This window comes from Osmerus eperlanus, chromosome 7 (assembly GCF_963692335.1).
Source record: "Osmerus eperlanus chromosome 7, fOsmEpe2.1, whole genome shotgun sequence".
NCBI classification, from domain to species: Eukaryota; Metazoa; Chordata; class Actinopteri; order Osmeriformes; family Osmeridae; genus Osmerus; species Osmerus eperlanus.
The window spans coordinates 18,758,041-18,776,183 of NC_085024.1; the positions used below are offsets into that span (position 1 = coordinate 18,758,041).

The following is an 18,143-nucleotide window of genomic DNA, read 5'->3' on the forward strand; positions in this document are numbered from 1 at the left end:
CAGGATATCCCCGTGCCACTGCCCAGCCCCGCACAACGTTCACCATGCGGTGCATGAACGGCTTCCCCGCGACGGTACGTTGCTTGCTAGCGGTAACGGGCAGCCGCACCGTTACACCGCGTTTGTGTATGTTTTTCTCTATATCTTAAAGTAAAATGTAATCTACAGAATATTCTCAAATTCTGTGATTTACATCAGAATAATGAATTGTGATTGATAAATAATAATCACCCCCCTGTTAATTTTTCATGTTGAGCCAAAGCAGAATCCTCAACTCAGCATAGGCCTTTAATTAAATTATTTCAGATTTTTAATACCGTTTGAAATAGGTCTTGCTACATGGGGAAGTTTGCTTTTCTTTTAAATAAACGAAGTTCAAAGAAAGGACTATTAGTCTTCTAAACCCCAAAGGAATTTGAGATAATAGTAAAAATAGATTTAAATGATAGCATAAAAGTCACAATAATGCGAATAACTCATACTCCCACCTGGACTTGTGTTAGTCCAACAATAACATGAACTGATGCTTAGAGAAGACTTCAACATCTGGAAAGGAAAGGAGAGGAAGAGGCAGATGAAGATTATTGGAACAAAGCCGTACAGCAATAGTGACGAGGAGTAATATTGTATGCTGCTCAGGCAGGTGAAGGTCCCAACACAGCCAAGGTCTTCCTGGATGCCTGGCAGCATACTGTACTTAATATTACAAGGCTATTTATGCAACAAAAAACATTTAGACAAACAATAGAAAATCAACACCAACATACGCACACATCTGTCTTGTTGGCTCTTCCAAGTTTGTTCTCGTTGTCCTAAGGACTTAAGTCTAAATGCCAAAATTATTTCCATATTGTCTCGTTAATGTGTATGAAGTTATGTTTTTCATTTCTCCTCATTATCCTACCCTCTCCTCCTTCTCCTTGTTCTCCCCTCATTTCTTCCATTTCCTTCTCCTGCTTTCCCTCTCTCTCCTTCTCAGAGGCTAAGGTAGAGATCATCACTTCCACAGCTGATGTGAAGTTGGGAGAAGATCACACGTTGCTCTGTAAAAGTTGGTACACTATTCTATCCTCTGCAGATTAAATGAATCAGTTTAATCAAAGCAAATAGCAGTTTGACACAAGTATAATGTTCCATTCCGATAACTGTCTAACTGAAAGAATTCTGTATTCTCGAATTTCACACCCATATGCACACACCCATACACACTCTCAGTACTGTATATAATCCCTATAGAGCGCCCATCGTTTGGGGCCACCCCACTCTTCCATGAGTTCCTGGTGGGCCAGGATGCAGTGGTTCCATGCATAGTGACTGGCCAGCCTAAAGTTTGCTGGATCAGGGATGATCTGCTCCTTCACAGAGAAGGTTTCTGATTGTATTGGGGTGTGCTAGTTGCAATAGCTCAGCATGATAAACATGATAGGACACCCTGGCACACCCTCCACTGTAATAGTGTTTGACAAGCACTGTTGGCATGAATTCATTTCTTGATCATTGTGATGATAGGCAGTTTCATGGACTGTTTCGGGTAAATATTGGTCTATTGCAAATGTTGGGTGAAAGCAAATAATACTAAAACATACATCAACCTTCAGACAACAAATGGATTGAAGTTCCGATACAGACAGGTAGGCTGGTGCACAAAAAGGAGACACATCACAGTGCTGAAATATATTTATTTTTGATTATATGTATTATGTTGGCAGATCATGAAAAGATAAGGCTACATAAATGTTTGAGTTACATATTAGATCCTGTAGACTACTCATCATAGGCAAATTAACGCTTATATTTATCATCAACGCTCCAAGACCCCGCCCACTCAGTGATGTTGGTTGTCAAGACCCCTGATGGCATGGTGAAGTCGTCTTTGGGGTCACCGTTGTAGTTGCCGCAGATACCTTGGAGGTTGCCATAGTAACTGCTCGATACTGTGACCATCACAAGTGTGCTCCAGTCAAAGCTGACCTCTAACCCCACAGATGATTGGATGGTTCCTCTAATGCCAGACACTGTGATCTCGATGTTGCCAGACTCGAGAATGACTGGGAGGGACTTGCGGACACCATCCACCTGGGAAATGTTGAGAAACAAAATATTTAAAAAGAAACCAAGATGGACATTTTTTACAATCATCAGGGATCTAGTGATTAGTTAACAAAGCCCACCTCCACACTTCCCCTCTGGCCAGACTGGATTGAGATACGGCGGCCTAAGAGGTACACAGTTGTGGAGCGGAGGTAGGAACCTCTAGAGCTTCCCCGCAGCTCGTTCTTAGTCAGGATGTTGAAGTCGTTCAGGGTGGGGTCTCGTCTTGTGGTGTTGACCAGGGTGTAGGAGTGGGTGCCCTGGAAGGAGAAGAGGGTCCCGTCGAAGGTGGAGAAGTGGGGGTCTCCCATAACCCAGCATACAGCCTTAGACAGAGCCTCACACACCGCCTGGTCCTTCTCCACCACACAGCGCTCCTTTTCCCTGCACTGCATGTCCACACATGGATCTGGCCACACAACATCACAAATGTGGGTAAGATACTGCTTGTTGAAAATAATTCATTATATACTATGGACATTATATGCTGATTAGGAGGTTCTATTTAGTATGTGTGTGTGTTTCTGTACTGTTTGCAGCATTACTACTTTACACAGTCTGAATCACAAAACAAATCTCTTCACGCATACCTCTGAGGTAAAAGATAGATTTACTTTGTAAGTTATTACCTTTCAAGTAGCAGCCCAAGACTCCGCCCTTCACCCTACACTCATCCCCCTTGTCACACTGGTTGTTCTGACAGGTGAACTGCCCTGCTTTGCAGCTGCACACCTCTTGACACTCCTCCATCATCACCGACTGGCCGGACTGACAACGACAATCAACATCATTAACAACAATACTAGCTGACAGTAGGTTATTTTGTTTCGTGGCATTACGAGTGTCAAGTCACCTTGTAGTACCTCCCCTTCACCACACAACCACAAGTGTCCATAGCAACACACACTCCCCCGTCAAACACTAATCCTTCATCACACTGACAGCCCTCCTGGCAGGGGGGGCAGCGGGCAGGGGCACTTAGGGAGGCACAGGTGGAGGAGCAGGTGTCAGAACACAGCTCATAGTGTGTTTTTGCCGGACACTGTAGGGCTGGAGAGGGGAGGGAAAGAGGGATATCAGTGACACAAAGGAGTAAAAGTAGGTCCGATTTCTGTTGTCAATATCAAATGTGACTCACGACAGAAGGAGTTGTTTCTCCAGCTTATTACTGTGGCACCAGCCCCCTGACAGAGAGATGCATAAATCTGGATGTGTCGACACAGTACTTCCTGTCCCCCTCCTGGGAGTGTCAATTCTTTCACACACGCCTCATAGTAGCCGGATGGGGGTACTACTGCATGGCAGGCAGCAAAAGGGCCCTGGCGTGCCCTGATGATGTCACAAGCCTTCTCAGACTCTGGCTTTTTCTGCGGCTCAGGTTCTGGACAGACAGACCCGTTACATCCTGTCTGACATGTGACCCCTTTCTCTGATATCACCCACCCAGCGGTGAACGCCCCCTCTGAGAGTGCCTGAGTGTTGTCGGGCAGCCGGAAGTCGTCATTAAGTTCGTTGTTATAGTTACCACAGAGACCAAGAGTAATGCCATTGTAGGTGGAGGGGAGATGCACTATAACCCCGCCCACGGTGTCATAGGTCACCTTTAGGCCAAAGTCTGTTACAACAACAATGTTTACTCCATTCTGATTGACCAATACTTTTCCTTCACCTAAGGACAGAGGGAGATGGGCCCTGATTTCATTCACCTATCAGAGGAGAAAGATAACTTTAGCTGGTGTCAAGTGTATTATGTAATATGAAAGGACAGATATAAAGAGAGAGAGAGAGAGTCGGATGGATGGAATCAAAGGGATACCTACCACTACTTGCCAGAGCAGTCCAGGAATCATGGTGATCTTGTAGATGGATGTCTGTATTTCAACCCTCCTGGTCACTCCCCCCTCGGCGGTCTGCTGTTGTACTATCACAGTGAAGGGTGTCATCCCTCCATCCTGCTCCACCTCCACTAACTTATACACACAGTCCCCGTACACACTGAATGCACGCCCATCAAATGACTTGTACTCCCTGACCCCGCCCACATGGCAGGTGCTAATATTTTTTGGGACGCAGGCCAGCAGGCCATCCCTTAACGCACACTCTTCATTGGCTCCACAGGTGAAGGTAGTGTCACATTCAACTTCACCATCGTCAGAACACACACAGCGAGGGCTGCAGTGCCCCCCGGTGCCTGGGATGAACACCTGGCCGCTGGTATAATATTGGCCCTGGTACACACAGCCACACTCTGCCACAGGAACACACATGTTGTCGCTAAGCAGGAAGCCGTCATTACATATACATCCCTCTCTACAGGGGGCGTTGTTGCAGCTGTAATCCTCCTTTAGTTGGCTGCAAGTCTCAGGACAGCCTGGGGCACACACCTCGTACTGGCTGTTGGCTGGGCATGAAGATGCTAAAACACAGTAATACACACAGAGATCACATACACGGTAAATAAGCTGAGGGTTTCAAGAAAGGAGTCCTTCATTCATGATGCATACAGTAACTGCATGATATGAGTGTTTGCTTGCACGCAAGCACTTATATGTGTGTTTAACTCACGGCAGAGACTGTCTGATCTCCAGGTCTCCACTGTGGCTTGTGCATCCTGGCAGGCAGTGGTGTAAGATGTGAGGGCGCTACACAGGACAGATGCATGGCCTCCATACACACATAGGTCAAACACACAGTCCTCCAGGTAGTCCTGGGGGTCTACCTTGGCGTGACACTGTCTAAACGGGCCCGACTTGTCAGTTATCTGGCCACAGTACACCCCTGACTGATATTTCTGCCTCTGGGTTGGGTGACATTTTGGACACTGGCCCCCTGGGCAATCATTGGAGCATCCCACAGCTCCACCCACCTGCCAGCTCGACCCGAAGGCAGTGGGATTGGGTGCTGGGCTTTGGTCCGGTTTGAGGAAGTCATCACCCGGTTGGCCATTCCAATTCCCACAAAGGCCGGCGATGACGGCCGAGTATGAACTGGGCAGTGTAAGAGCGACGTGGCTCCTCCAGTCAAACTTTAGAGTGAGGCCAAAACTTGTCCTTACCACGCCAAAGTAGCCAATACGAAGCACTGACAACTGGCCAGACTCTGCCTCAAACGGAAGGTTTACATACTGGCCGAGTATCTGTAGACAGACAGAAAACATAAGGAGAACAGAAATAGAAGAGCATTCATTCCTGTGATTATTTCACTGTCTGAATGTGTCAGTCTGTCTGCAGCAACGTTACAAGTTAAAGTATTTCAGAATTTTAATGAAATTACAATGGCAGCTACTGTTAATTTAAGCTTTTGTAATAAGTCCTCAGGATTGGTTGACAGCAGTTAGAGCACAAAACTCTAATTTTTGAATCTTATATTTCTATAATTGCCAGTAGAACTGTAAAAATGTTTCCACAGCTTACCACAACTTTTCCAGGATTGTCGCTGCTCAAGGTCAGGGTATGGTTGAGGACGGTGATGGACACTGTCTTGGTGTAGGCCACTGCCTTGTTCCTCCCCCGGTTCTCGTTCTGAACCTGAACCTCAAATGGCGTCAGCAGGGAGCCTGTCCCACCAGTACCCACCAGACGGGACAGGACGTAGGTGCAGGTTCCCTGGAAGTCAAACCTCCGGCCATCAAAGGTGCGGTAGTGGGGGTCACCAGAAGCTTGACACGTAGAAAAGGATGTTGGATAGCAGTCTCTCACGCCGTTGCGTAGCTCGCACACTTCTGACTTCTTACATGTGGTGGATTCACACTGAGCCTCTGCCTTTCCAGGGACACACCTGCACCTCTTATTACATTGGCTGTCAACCCAGAATGTGGTACCTGTAGGGTAGTAGCGGCCCTGGTACTGGCAGCCACAGCTTGTGCTGCGCACGCAGCTTTCCCCACTGAGGACAAAGCCACTGTTGCATTGGCAGCCCTCCACACAGGGTTCCTTACACTGGGCTGGGGCATCTAGATCAATGCAAGAAGCAGGGCAGGCCGAACCACAGGCATCATAATGGCTGTTGGCTGGACACTGCAGAGCTGGGGAGAGGAGACATAAAGTTAATAGCTGGGATTAGGAGCGTATGCAGCGTATGACACCATCTAACAAGAGGACACAGGACCGGAGGGAAGGAATAAAGAGAAAAAACTTACGGCATTTAGCGTCCATCCTCCACTGGGGGCTGATCTTTACACCCTTGGCCAGACAGGCGTCATCATAGAGTTTCAGGTTGTCACAGAAGAACATTCTGGCGCCTTTGTTGATACACACGTCAAAGATACAGTTGTCAAAGAAAATGCTAGGGTCCAGGGCCTTGTGGCAGCTGGCAAACGGCCCGTCCGTCTTGGTCAGGATTCCACAGAACTCGTTTTCCCCGTACCTTTTCTGGAGCTGGGGGCTGCATTCCGGACAGCTCCCTTTACAGTCGTCATTGCAAAAGCTGTCTTTATCATCACCTTTCCAACTCTTGGCAAACTCAAGCACCGTGGGGAGGCTGGTATTTAAGGGGCTAGTCCGATCATCTCCACGATCACCGTTGTAGTTTCCACACAGACCCCCAAGGAATCGGAAGTAGCTGCTGGGAACAGTAATGTAGAGATCCATGTTCCAGTTGTACTTGACCTCCAGACCAAAATCAGTGGTCAGAACAGCATAGCCCCTTCTCTGTTCTATGTTCAGCTTCCCCCTAGCCAGGCTGATTGGTAGGTAGATCAGCTCTCCGTTTACCTGGGAAAGAAGGGGCATGATACCACTCATTAGTCCTCATCTTTATTTACCACAGACCTACCTACAGCATATGTTTATGCTATATTGTATGTCTGAACTCATATTTCCGAACATTTGATCTCTCACCTGCACCATAGATCTCTGACTGCTGATGACCACAGTCTGATTGTAGACAGTTATGGTCACTGTCCTGACATAGGACACTCTCCGCTCTCCTCTGTGGTTGTTCTTGGTCAGTACTGTAAATGCGGCCAGGCCCTGTGTCAGATCAGTAACTGTTGCCATGGTGTAGGTGCAGGTGCCCTGGAAGTCGAACCGATACCCATCGAAGGTCTGGTAGTGGGGGTCTCCTACCGCGTGGCAAGTTGCCTTGGAAATGTGAACACATTCACCTTTCTGGCACTCTTCCTTTTCCCTGCATTTGATCTTGTCACAGGGATCCGGGGGAGGAGTAGGAGGCACAGCAGCTAAAGGTGGGCAGGGAGGGGTGACACAATGTTCACTTTACACTTCTCAGCTCGAGAGTTTTAGCAGAATATATCTGTTTACAGATATATATATATACGTATATATATAAGAATTAAACTGTAATATTGCTGGAAATGTGTTGCCTGTCTCTAAAGGAATGCATCTGTGTAAGCATTGTTAAGGTGTAGGATCAAAGAACTGAGTATGGCGTAGCGAAAAGTAACATCAAAGGATTTACCTGAGGAGCATACACCTGAGGTACCATAGCCATCTCTCGCTTTGCCTCCATAGACGTATACAGACAGAATTGAGTCTCCCTCGATGATGAAATGATCCTGTGTCTTACCCAGACTGACAATGCTCCACACATACTTGTCATCTGGCAGGAAAGTGTTCCACTGAATCTGGCCCTTTTCTTGTGTATTTATGCCATAGATCTTCACACTGTGAACCCCCTCCCGCAGTGATAGAACCACTGCAGTACTGCTGAAACCATCCAGGGTTTCCACAGACCAATCGCTGGGCGACTGGGAGGAGGGTAAGATGGAGGTCAGGAAGGGGTCGAATGGTTTGTTGTTGCTGTAATACATCACCATCACCTTCTTGTTACTTTGGATCAACAGAGGAGAGTCAAATGTGACACGCTCAAAGAAAGCCTGGCCAGCCTGGAGTTTCTGACTGGTTGCGGACTTCCCCCGAATAACTGTCACCACTGTGCCATCCTCAGTGGCTATGATGTGGGCCTGGTCCTCGGAGTGTCCAGCTGGGTGCATAGCAGGGACAAGGTAGGAGGTGGACAGGAGGTGAAGTGGAAGGAGCTGCTCATATACATGGTTGCAAGCGCCTCCTAACAAAGAGCACTGGTGCCCTACCAAAACAGCCAAAGGGTGTTGTGACTTTACCTGCATCCCGGTCAAATCGGAACTACTCTGCAGCAGGTAGCTCTGATACGGCTTCATGATTACATTAATGTTCTGGCGAGCGTTCCAAGTTCCAACGCCATTGATTTGGACACTGGTAGGTGACTGAAAAGTTACTGTGTTGAGCTGGGGTCCGTTCACTACAGCCAGCAGCTTCATCATGTTGCCAGGCTCAGTGACAGGGGTGTAAGCCCAGTATTCTACCCCCAACTGGTGGGACGGTAGTACTCTGGAGCTGTCACCTGTATGATCGCGGGTGTTAAAGGCAACCAATGAAACATCGGCACTTGAGGACACCTGGACAACGCTGGAGGAAAGGCCAGATTTTCGGAGCTCTGCTCCTCCAGGCAGCGTCACCCATTTGGTTTCCTTCCCACCTAGCCTTACTGTGGTGGTGAAGCGGGGGGATTCGAGATGGATCTGCACTGTAGCGGGGATCCCTTGGGAGGTGATGGCCAGTTGCAGCTTCTGACCTGGGTAATTCTCCTCGTAGTTGGTCAAGAATGCTGTGACAAACTCTTTTCCTACAGAACAGCCTTGTGTCACTGCAGACAGAAGTAGGAGGACGGGGAGGTACAGAGTTAATGTTTATTTGACGTAGATTTAAACATTAGAATGTTATCAACATTACATCATCGACACACAAACATAAGACAATAACACAAAGACAATTCCATACAGCTCCATCTAGCATTCTAGAATGGAACCGGGAGAATCCAGCCCACCAGCACTACCCAGCTGATGGCCCTGAACCACCCAGAACATTCTTCAACAGACCATTTTATAGATACAACAGTTCTCAAAAGTCATTGGTCCATCCTCCAGACATGCAGCTATACCAAATCTCTTCTGTCATTGGTTAAATCCTTAGAACAATACAGTTGAATCCACATTGTCTTCAGACCAACTGTCTCTTCCCCCCCAGGTGACAAGAACTCTCTCAGGTCACCCAGACTTCCCGTCTCTTAGACTTCACGTCTCCTAGTTAGGTGTCATAAAACTGCAAATGGCATCTCTACCAAATGGAGTTGAATCAACATTCATTGTATCAAGCTTCTTAACCAACTGTAAACTTCTCCTAAAACACATTCATTGTACATAGGCCCAACATTTCTTTCACAGTAGAAAGACATTTTGGAGATTGAGATTTTTGAAAATGTTGACTTTTTTTATTGCAGTTCCCACAGGTTTTGAAAATACTTGGAGGTTTTTAAAGACATGAACTTTGAAAGTGCTTGAATTCAAGTTGATATATACTGTATACGTGTTTATATATACACTGAAAAATATTGATCCTCTCTGACAAAATCTGGACAAACAAATGTATGCAGTGTATACTTTTATTATTATTCATCATTCAAGTACAATATTTAGGTTGTTTCTTCAATTATCACACCCTTGTAGCTCCATCTGAGCCATTTCAAAATTCAATTTACAGTTCTTCCATGTTTGGTTTGTTAGCATTGCATTATCATTATTATTAAGACAAAAGCATCTTTGCTTAAATATTTTAATCAAAGCAAATCAAAATGAATGTGTGCTGTTGAAAAGCAGCAAGGAAATTCACCCATATAATCTAGCTTTCTTACTGTCAAGTTCAAATACTTTTTTGTCAAACAATACAACTAAATAAGTTAATTGTTCGGACATGCAAAATCATCATCAAGTTTTAAATTTATAAAGATTTGTAATTACAGTAAATCAACATAATAAAATGGAATAGCAGTTGCTATCATAACCATAATGCTGGATATTCTTTTTGAAGTAATCACTTTATTACATATTTTCCCATTGCTACAATGCTAACACATTTTTACTTGATCCTAACAAAATGTTTATATAATCTTTTGGAAGATGTTACTGCTTTCAGTAATAACATTAAAAGTGAAAACTGGTTCTTACCTGAGAACAGTGCCACAGCAACACACAACAGCACAGGCTTAGTCTTCATGTCTGATTTATTGTGAGATAAAGGTCTCTTTTTGAAGCTGAGCCCTGTAATATATAATGTGTAAAATAAACATCAATACAATTTAAAGTACATATCAAAAGACAAAAGAGTTCAATATACGGTACACCACATCAAAACATGAATATTTCAAATACTTTCATGGAATCATACAAAATTATAAATAAAATATTTACTGTAATAAATACTTGTAGGTTCACTACAACTGCTTAACAAGTTTCAGAACCAGGATTGAATCTGAATGTGTGTCTAACCCTACAATAGACCAAGACTGCCCAATGTAGTGTGCAATACACTCATGTACTTAGTAGTTTCCATGTGCTGCTTTCAGTTGAATAGGCAATGCATCATACACAGTAACTGTATTGTATCCAATGCAAACATGTCTAAATGTGTTCATACTATACCTGTTAAGGCTCTTTGCAGAAGAGGTGAGATGTACAAAGAGGAGAAGACTCTTATATAGATCAACCCATCCTTCTAAATTCCTAATAATTCAACAAGATGACTGCATGTAAGCATAACGTCTGTGCATATTGATTCAAGTGCCAACAAACATTGAAACATGTCACTTCTACTGAAGTTTCAGGAATACATTACATTTTTATAGACAGACCATAAAACCTTGTTGTACAGATGTACATTTGCCTTGATACAGGATATCATTTAACCACATAGATAACAAACTAAACAGCTCATTCCAACCTTTTTTCCCAGAGAAGACATTGTAATAATACCATTTACACATATTCTTCATTTAACGGGCTATAATAAAGTTAAAGCAGGCTGGCACCAACAGATGAAATTCTGTCCATATAAGTTATGAACAGAATCGGTGACAAAGGGCAGCCCTGGCGGCAGGGGCGTCTTAATAGCACTTGAGGCCCCTGGGCTATGGACTTTTTTTTCATTTTTTGAGGCCCCCCACACGCTAATCGCACGAGTTGCTTGTATTGTTATTTACATTCCGTTGCACGGTTTAGGCTGAAATTCAGTTTTTGTTGTATAAAGTGCCTTGTGTCAACGAAGGGAACTCAGTGCTAGCCTACGTCACAACGTCAGCACGCGTTAGCAACGACGCATGGATACAACGTGCATTGCTGTTGCACAGCAAGTATCGTATCGTGCCGTGGTGTACTAGCAGCATTATACATTTAAGTAATTCAAGACTTGCATGTACAGTAAGTAATGTCACAATAAATTATGTATTTAAACTCAAGCTTGAGTGGTGCGTCGCTGTATTCAATGCCACAGCCTAAACTTTGTCAAAAGAAACGTTAATTTCTGGCGCATTCAAACAATCGCCTCAGTGAAGTTTGGCTAGCAACAGCAGCTAGGCTAGCTTGCTCGTAACACAATTCAGCTTCTCCACGCAGGGCTCTAGACTGTGACCAAAAAGTCGCGTTTGAGGGCATATTTTCAGTTAGCAGATGGTACCGTTTGAATCGCGATTCCATCTGAAAAATACTGCCGGTGACAACGTTGTTAGAATAGCTTGTCTCAAAGGGGGTTCTGCTTGTTTCATATTAAATGGACCCATCTGCAACCGACGCAAGCAAGCACACCCTACAAATTGTACCCTCTCTAGTTTTTGTTACATTTTGTTACATTTAGTTTAGATAAGGGGGAGGGGGTGCCTCCCCTGCCTCCACATACAACACCAGATGCCACTGTAGAGCAGACATCGCGAATACGGACGTTTATCATTATTATTTTGTATTATTATTAAGAGGCCCCTGATTGGTCGAGGCCCCGGGCTTAAGCCCAGGTAAGCCCGTGCATTAAGGCGCCACTGCCTGGCGGAGTCCAATCCTCACCAGGAACAGGTTCGACTTACTGCCGGCAATGCGGACCAAACTCTGGCACCGGTCGTACAGGGACCGGACAGCCCCGATCAGGGAATCCGGTACCCCGTACTCCCGGAGCACCCCCCACATGAGCCCCCGAGGGACACGGTCGAACGCCTTTTCCAAATCCACAAAACATGTGTAGACTGGTTGGGCGAACTCCCATGCACCCTCCAGGACCCTGCCGAGGGTGTAGAGCTGGTCCACAGTTCCACGGCCAGGATGAAAACCACATTGCTCCTCCTGAATCCGAGGTTCGACAATCCGACGGACCCTCCTCTCCAGAACCCCTGAATAGACTTTCCCAGGGAGGCTGAGGAGTGTGATCTCCCTAAAGTTGGAGTACTCCTTCCGGTCCCCCTTTTTAAAGAAGGGAACCACCACCCCTGTCTGCCAGTCCAGAGGCACTGTCCCCGATGTCCACACGATGTTGCAGAGTCGTGTCAACCAAGACAGCCCTACAACATCCAGAGCCTTAAGGAACTCCGGGCGGACCTCATCCACCCCAGGGGCCCTGCCACCGCGGAGCTTTTCAACCACCTCGGCGACCTCAGCCCCAGAGATAGAAGGGCCTCCCTCAATGTCCCCAGACTCTGCCTCCATGTCGGAAAGCGTGTTGGTGGGATTAAGGAGGTCTTCAAAGTATTCCTTCCACCGGTCCAAGACGTCCCCCATCGAGGTCAGCAGCGCACCATCCCCACCATATACAGCGTTGACAGTGCACTGCTTCCCCCTTCTGAGTCGCCGGATGGTGGTCCAGAACCTTTTCGAAGCCGTTCGGAAGTCATTCTCCATGGCCTCGCCGAACTCCTCCCACACCCGGGTTTTTGCCTCCGCGACCACCAAAGCCTCATTCCGCTTGGCCTGCCGGTACACATCAGCTGCCTCTGGAGTCCTACCAGCCAATAAAGTCCGATAGGCCTCCTTCTTCAGCTTGACGGCTTCCCTCACCTCCGGCGTCCACCACCGGGTCCAAGGGTTACCGCCGCGACATGCACCGACTGCCTTGCGTCCGCAGCTCCGGTCACCCGCCTCAACAATGGAGGCCCGGAACATGGCCCATTCGAACTCAATGTCCCCGGCCCCCCTCGAGACATGATCGAAGCTCTCCCGGAGGTGGGAGTTGAAGCTCCTTCTGACAGGGGATTCTGCCAGCCGTTCCCAGCAGACCCACACATTACGTTTGGGCCTGCCAGGCCTGACCGGTGTCTTCCCCCACCATCGTAGCCAACTCACCACCAGGTGGTGATCAGTTGACAGCTCCGCCCCTCTCCTCACCCGAGTGTCCAAGACATTCGGCCTCAGATCCGACGACACGACTACAAAGTCTATCATCGAACTGAGACTTCAGGTGTTCTGGTGCCAAGTGCACATATGAACACCCTTATGCTTGAACATGGTGTTCGTTATGGACAAGCCGTGTCTAGCACAGAAGTCCAACAACAAAACACCGCTCGGGTTCAGATCGGGGGGGGCGTTCCTCCCAATCACGCCCCTCCAGGTCTCACTGTCATTGCCCACATGAGCATTGAAGTCCCCCAGGAGGACGAGGGCATCTCCGGGAGGAGCGCTTTCCAGCACCCCTCCCAGAGACTCTGCGCTGCCGTTTGGTGCGTAAGCACAAACAACAGTGAGGACCCGTCCCCCCACCCGAAGGCGGAGGGAGGCTACGCTCTCGTCCACCGGGGTGAACCCCAACGTACAGGCGCCGAACCGAGGGGAAACAAGTATTCCCACCCCAGCTCGACGCCTCTCACCAAGGGCAACTCCAGTGTGGAAGAGAGTCCAGCCCCTCTCAAGTAGACTGGTGAACCATGAGAACCATTGTTGAGAACCATTGTTTGTTTTCTTCATGGTAGGTTTTTGAGCCGCGCTTTGTCTGGTCCTTCGCCTGGAACCTGTTTGCCTTGGGTGACCCTACCAGGGGCATAAAGCCCCCGACAACATAGCTTCCAGGATCACTAGGACACGCAAACCCCTCCACCGCGGTAAGGTGGTGACTCAGGGAGGGGTGAACTCCTTTTACAAACATTAAATCAAAAGTAAATTAACCACCTGATGTTTTACTACAGCATTGTTCAGTGACAAACTAGGATTAGCCAGGAAACATACAGAGAAGAACTGTAAATATGCTCAGTGTGTTTACACAGTATAATAAAGCTTGGTTGGTTGCACACATGGTTGCACATAACTTTAAACTAAAATAAGTACATTACATTTTTAGCTGTTAGCTCTTAGTTTGCTCGCTATGTCAGTTGGTCGGTCAGTTGGTCCACAAACATCCCCCGGTCACAGTTTTCACCCTAGGAGGCTGAAGTTTGACATGGAGGTCAGGTGTGTGTGTGCCCCCCCCCATAGAATTATGCCTATGATATGTACCATGGCCAAACTTTGTAGAAAGACACACCGAGAGAGACAGACATACTGTACACACTCAGAAATACACACTCACCATTTTGCCACATCCTTTTTCATAAGTTATGAACCGTTTGTCATAAAGCTTTGCAGTAAAATTAGATGCTGTCGTTTTATATTCTGGTAGTTCTTACATTTACATCTAGTCATTTAGCAGACCCTCTTATCCAGAGCGACTTAGAGTAAGTACAGGGACATTCCCCCCGAGGCAAGTAGGGTTAAGTGCCTTGCCCAAGGACACAACGTCATTTGGCACAGCCGGGAATCGAACCGGTAACCTTCAGATTACTAGCCCGACTCCCTAACCGCTCAGCCACCTGACTCCAACCAATGACAAACCATATGACAAAACCAAGCAATTTTTCCCAATTATGTAAACTAATTGTTATACCGTAAAATAGAAAGAAAAGATATACAGCATTTGTTTAACTCCTGCACAAATATTTTCATAGTGAAGCCTTAGTAAAAAAGCAAGAATGCCTTTGGGACCCACCAGACATCTAACCCTGGTCTCCCTGACCAACTGTAATGCCTACTAACCAATCAATATGACTTACCTAATGCCATTAAGTTATAGAATATTGCAGTTTGTAAGCATTTGGACAGTGACAAAAACCTTTTTGTGTTTTGGTGTTTAGCCAGTTTAGCATAATTGTCAATAAAGTTAAATTGAATACTCATTCTCATTATATTTAAGCATTTAATGACTGGAGTTCTTGACCCTCAGGAAGAACATTTTCAAATCATTTAGCAGACGCTTTCATCCAAAATAACGTTTCAGAGCAACACATCCTGTCAAATAAATATGGGATCGATTTTAAGTACATTTATAGCAGTACATGTCCTATATAATTCGGACTGTGGCTGTATAACGCGAGACCCAGTAAGCGTAAAATAAGACGAGGGCCCCTCTCCTCGGTGCGTGCCAACACAATGGAAGCTCAGCTAAGTAATTGTTCTGTTAAACTCCTTACATAAACTTTTAATCAAAAGTACATAAGCCACTTGATCTTTTGTAATGATAACATGTTCAATATACTCAGGGTGTGTATACTGTAAGCGTAAAAGAAGACGAGGGCCCCTCCTTGGTGCGTGCCAACACAATTGAAGTAAGCTAATGAAGTAATTGTTCAGTTAAACTTTTAATCAAAAGTACATAAGCCACCTTTTGTAATAACATGTTCAGTATACTCAGGTTGTGTATTATGTACACTTGTTCTACACAGAATGTACTTTTGGTGGATTAGGCTAGGTTAAGCATGACTAGTTGACACGTTTAACTATGAAATTATGTCATAATAAGTCAACAACAAATTCTGAATTGTTCCTCAATCATTTGTCTAAAAAAGCTTTTAATAATCTTTAGTAGGCTACAATAATAAAGAGATAAAGCAGCCTCTGCTTTATCTCCTCTGTAACTTAGTCCAAATTTTTCAATTACTTTTGTGACATCTACTATGCGCTCCATTACCTGGAGCTTTTTCTTTACTTGTTCATAATGTAAAGACATTTGGTTTCCAGTCAATAGACTTCTCACATCTGCCTTTTTAGCCATTAGAAAGTAAGTATCTGCAATATATTTTTGGGCATTATTTTTCTCATGTTCCTCAATCTTCTGATGAACATGTTTCCACGCACTCATACCTCCCTTTATGAAAGAACTATCACCTGCAACAGGTGCAAATGCCAAACACACAGAAAAGCACATCATTTTTTTTCATTGTATGTCAACCATTTTCGGTTGGTTCCATCATTTCTGTGATAAACCTTTGCTAAGTGTCGCTGGCTTTTGAGGATGATAACAAAAAAATGTCAAGGTCATTTGACTGAGGATGAGCAAAATAAACTAATTTATCAGTTTCCTCATCTACACTACTTGCTTGTGGCCCAGGGACTATCTGGCTGTCTGCTGTTGTCAGTGCGTACACACTACAGCGGAGCGGGAGGCGCGGAACGAGTTGGAATATTCTCAACTTTATGTAGCCTAAATGAGGACCGTTAAACACTAGCGTTGGCCAATCGGATTGTTTTCTTGTTTCTTGTAACGAAGCAACTGTTCGTCATGGTAAAAATGTCTCGGTTTCAGTTTCAAGATGGATGAGAAACTAATCGTGTGTGGCTGCACACCCAGTCCATTTCAGAACAAATGTAAGCTACGTAATGTGACAAGACTGAATTTAAAGATCAAATGCAAGCGATGAGGAAGATTATGGGGTTCCTGTCTGTCTCATTCGTTCACATCTCTTGGCCTATAAAACCACCGAGAACATGTCCCTGACATTGTTGAACTACATGCGCACAGCAGGTGCCCGTTTGTTCAACTCGGATAAGTGATAGTAGAGATGGCTCAAAGCGTTCTCCTTTTGAGATTAGGGATGCTGATTTTCGCTTTTCCAAAAGCGAGAATCAGCATAAGGATTATATTTAATTAACATTTTTACTAGGCTACCATGGCAGGTTGAGTTATCATTGCTAATATTGTGTTAATTAATTTGTTACATAATTTTGGTTTACGGGCCAGCTTTTATTATTGGATAGGCAATTAATTTCAACCAGTGATCTCTGCCATAACAATGGCAATGCGTTCTCAATGAAATGTAAAATAGACTATCGTTACAAATCAGAGCAGATAGTAGAAAACTGAAAATGTTTGTGACCACGTTTGTGTATGTTTTTCTCTATATCTTAAAGTAAAATGTAATCTACAGCATCTTCTCAAATTCTGTGATTTACATCAGAATAACGAATTGTGATTGATAAATAATAATCACACACCCCCCTCCCCTTCCTCCCCCAGTAACTTCTACAGTTGTTTCACTGAATGTCACAAATCATCTGTTAATTTTTTATGTTGAGCCGAAGCAGAATCCTCAACTCAGCATAGGCCTATAATGAAATGATTTAAGATTTTTAATAGCGTTTCGAGCAGTTTATGTTGAAATAGGTCTTGCTACATGGGGAAGTTTGCTTTTCTTAAAAATAAAAATAAGTTCAAAGAAAGGACTATTAGTCTTCTGACCCCCAAAGGAATTTGAGATAATAGTAAAAATAGATTTAAATGATAGCATAAAAGTCACAATAATGCTAATAACTCATACTCCCACCTGGACTTGTGTTATTCCAACAATAACATGAACTGATGCTTAGAGAATTCTTCAACATCTGGTCATGCACTTTTGTAGCATTAATGAGAAGGAGATGAACTGAGCATGAGCAGTAAGCTGCTTCTATTTTCCTCGACTTTCCTCTGACCAAGACGGAGAGGAAACAGGGGAATTACTGGAGGAAAGGAAAGGAGAGGAAGAGGCAGCTGACGATTATTGGAACAAAGCCGTACAGCAAAAGTCAGCCAAGGTCTTCCTGGATGCCTAGCAGCATACATTAAATTAATCAGTTTAATCAAAGCAAATAGCAGTTTGACACAAGTATAATGTTCCATTCCGATGACTGTCTAACTGAAAGAATTCTGTATTCTCGAATTTCACACCCATATGCACACACCCATACACACTCTCAGTACTGTATATAATCCCTAAAGAGCGCCCATAGTTTGGGCCACCCCACTCTTCCATGAGTTCCTGGTGGGCCAGGATGCAGTGGTTCCATGCATAGTGACTGGCCAGCCTAAAGTTGAAGTCCGCTGGATCAGGGATGATGAGGTTGTGGGGCGAGATGGTAAGTGGGACTCCCTCACGGTGAAGGTTTCTGGTTGTATTAGCTC

The 18,143-nt window shown here is 45.2% G+C and overlaps 1 protein-coding gene across 1 annotated transcript; it reads right to left on the reverse strand.

Annotated features, from left to right (window-relative positions):
* Nucleotides 1-1,662: 1,662 nt before the first annotated feature.
* Nucleotides 1,663-10,186, reverse strand: LOC134023425 (IgGFc-binding protein-like). Its single transcript, XM_062465535.1, has 12 exons — nt 10,094-10,186; nt 7,510-8,736; nt 6,930-7,270; nt 6,230-6,803; nt 5,505-6,115; nt 4,657-5,227; nt 3,912-4,507; nt 3,230-3,797; nt 2,945-3,141; nt 2,721-2,859; nt 2,172-2,500; nt 1,663-2,076 (listed from the first exon to the last, which is right to left on the reverse strand). The coding sequence occupies exons 1-12, from the start codon at nt 10,140-10,142 to the stop codon at nt 1,783-1,785; spliced, it is 5,496 nt and encodes a 1,831-aa protein (XP_062321519.1). The 5' UTR covers nt 10,143-10,186; the 3' UTR covers nt 1,663-1,782.
* Between the last annotated feature and the right edge of the window lie 7,957 nt (nt 10,187-18,143).

Excerpts from the sequence above, each read along its gene's own strand:
- LOC134023425 (XM_062465535.1), bottom strand. The coding sequence starts at position 10,142 with ATGAAGACTAAGCCTGTGCTGTTGTGTGTTGCTGTGGCACTGTTCTCA. Across the intron at positions 7,271-7,509 it reads CTCAGGTGTATGCTCCTCAG|CTGCTGTGCCTCCTACTCCT; the intron begins GTAAATCCTTTG and ends GCCCACCTTTAG. Across the intron at positions 6,804-6,929 it reads GTCAGAGATCTATGGTGCAG|GTAAACGGAGAGCTGATCTA; the intron begins GTGAGAGATCAA and ends CTTCTTTCCCAG.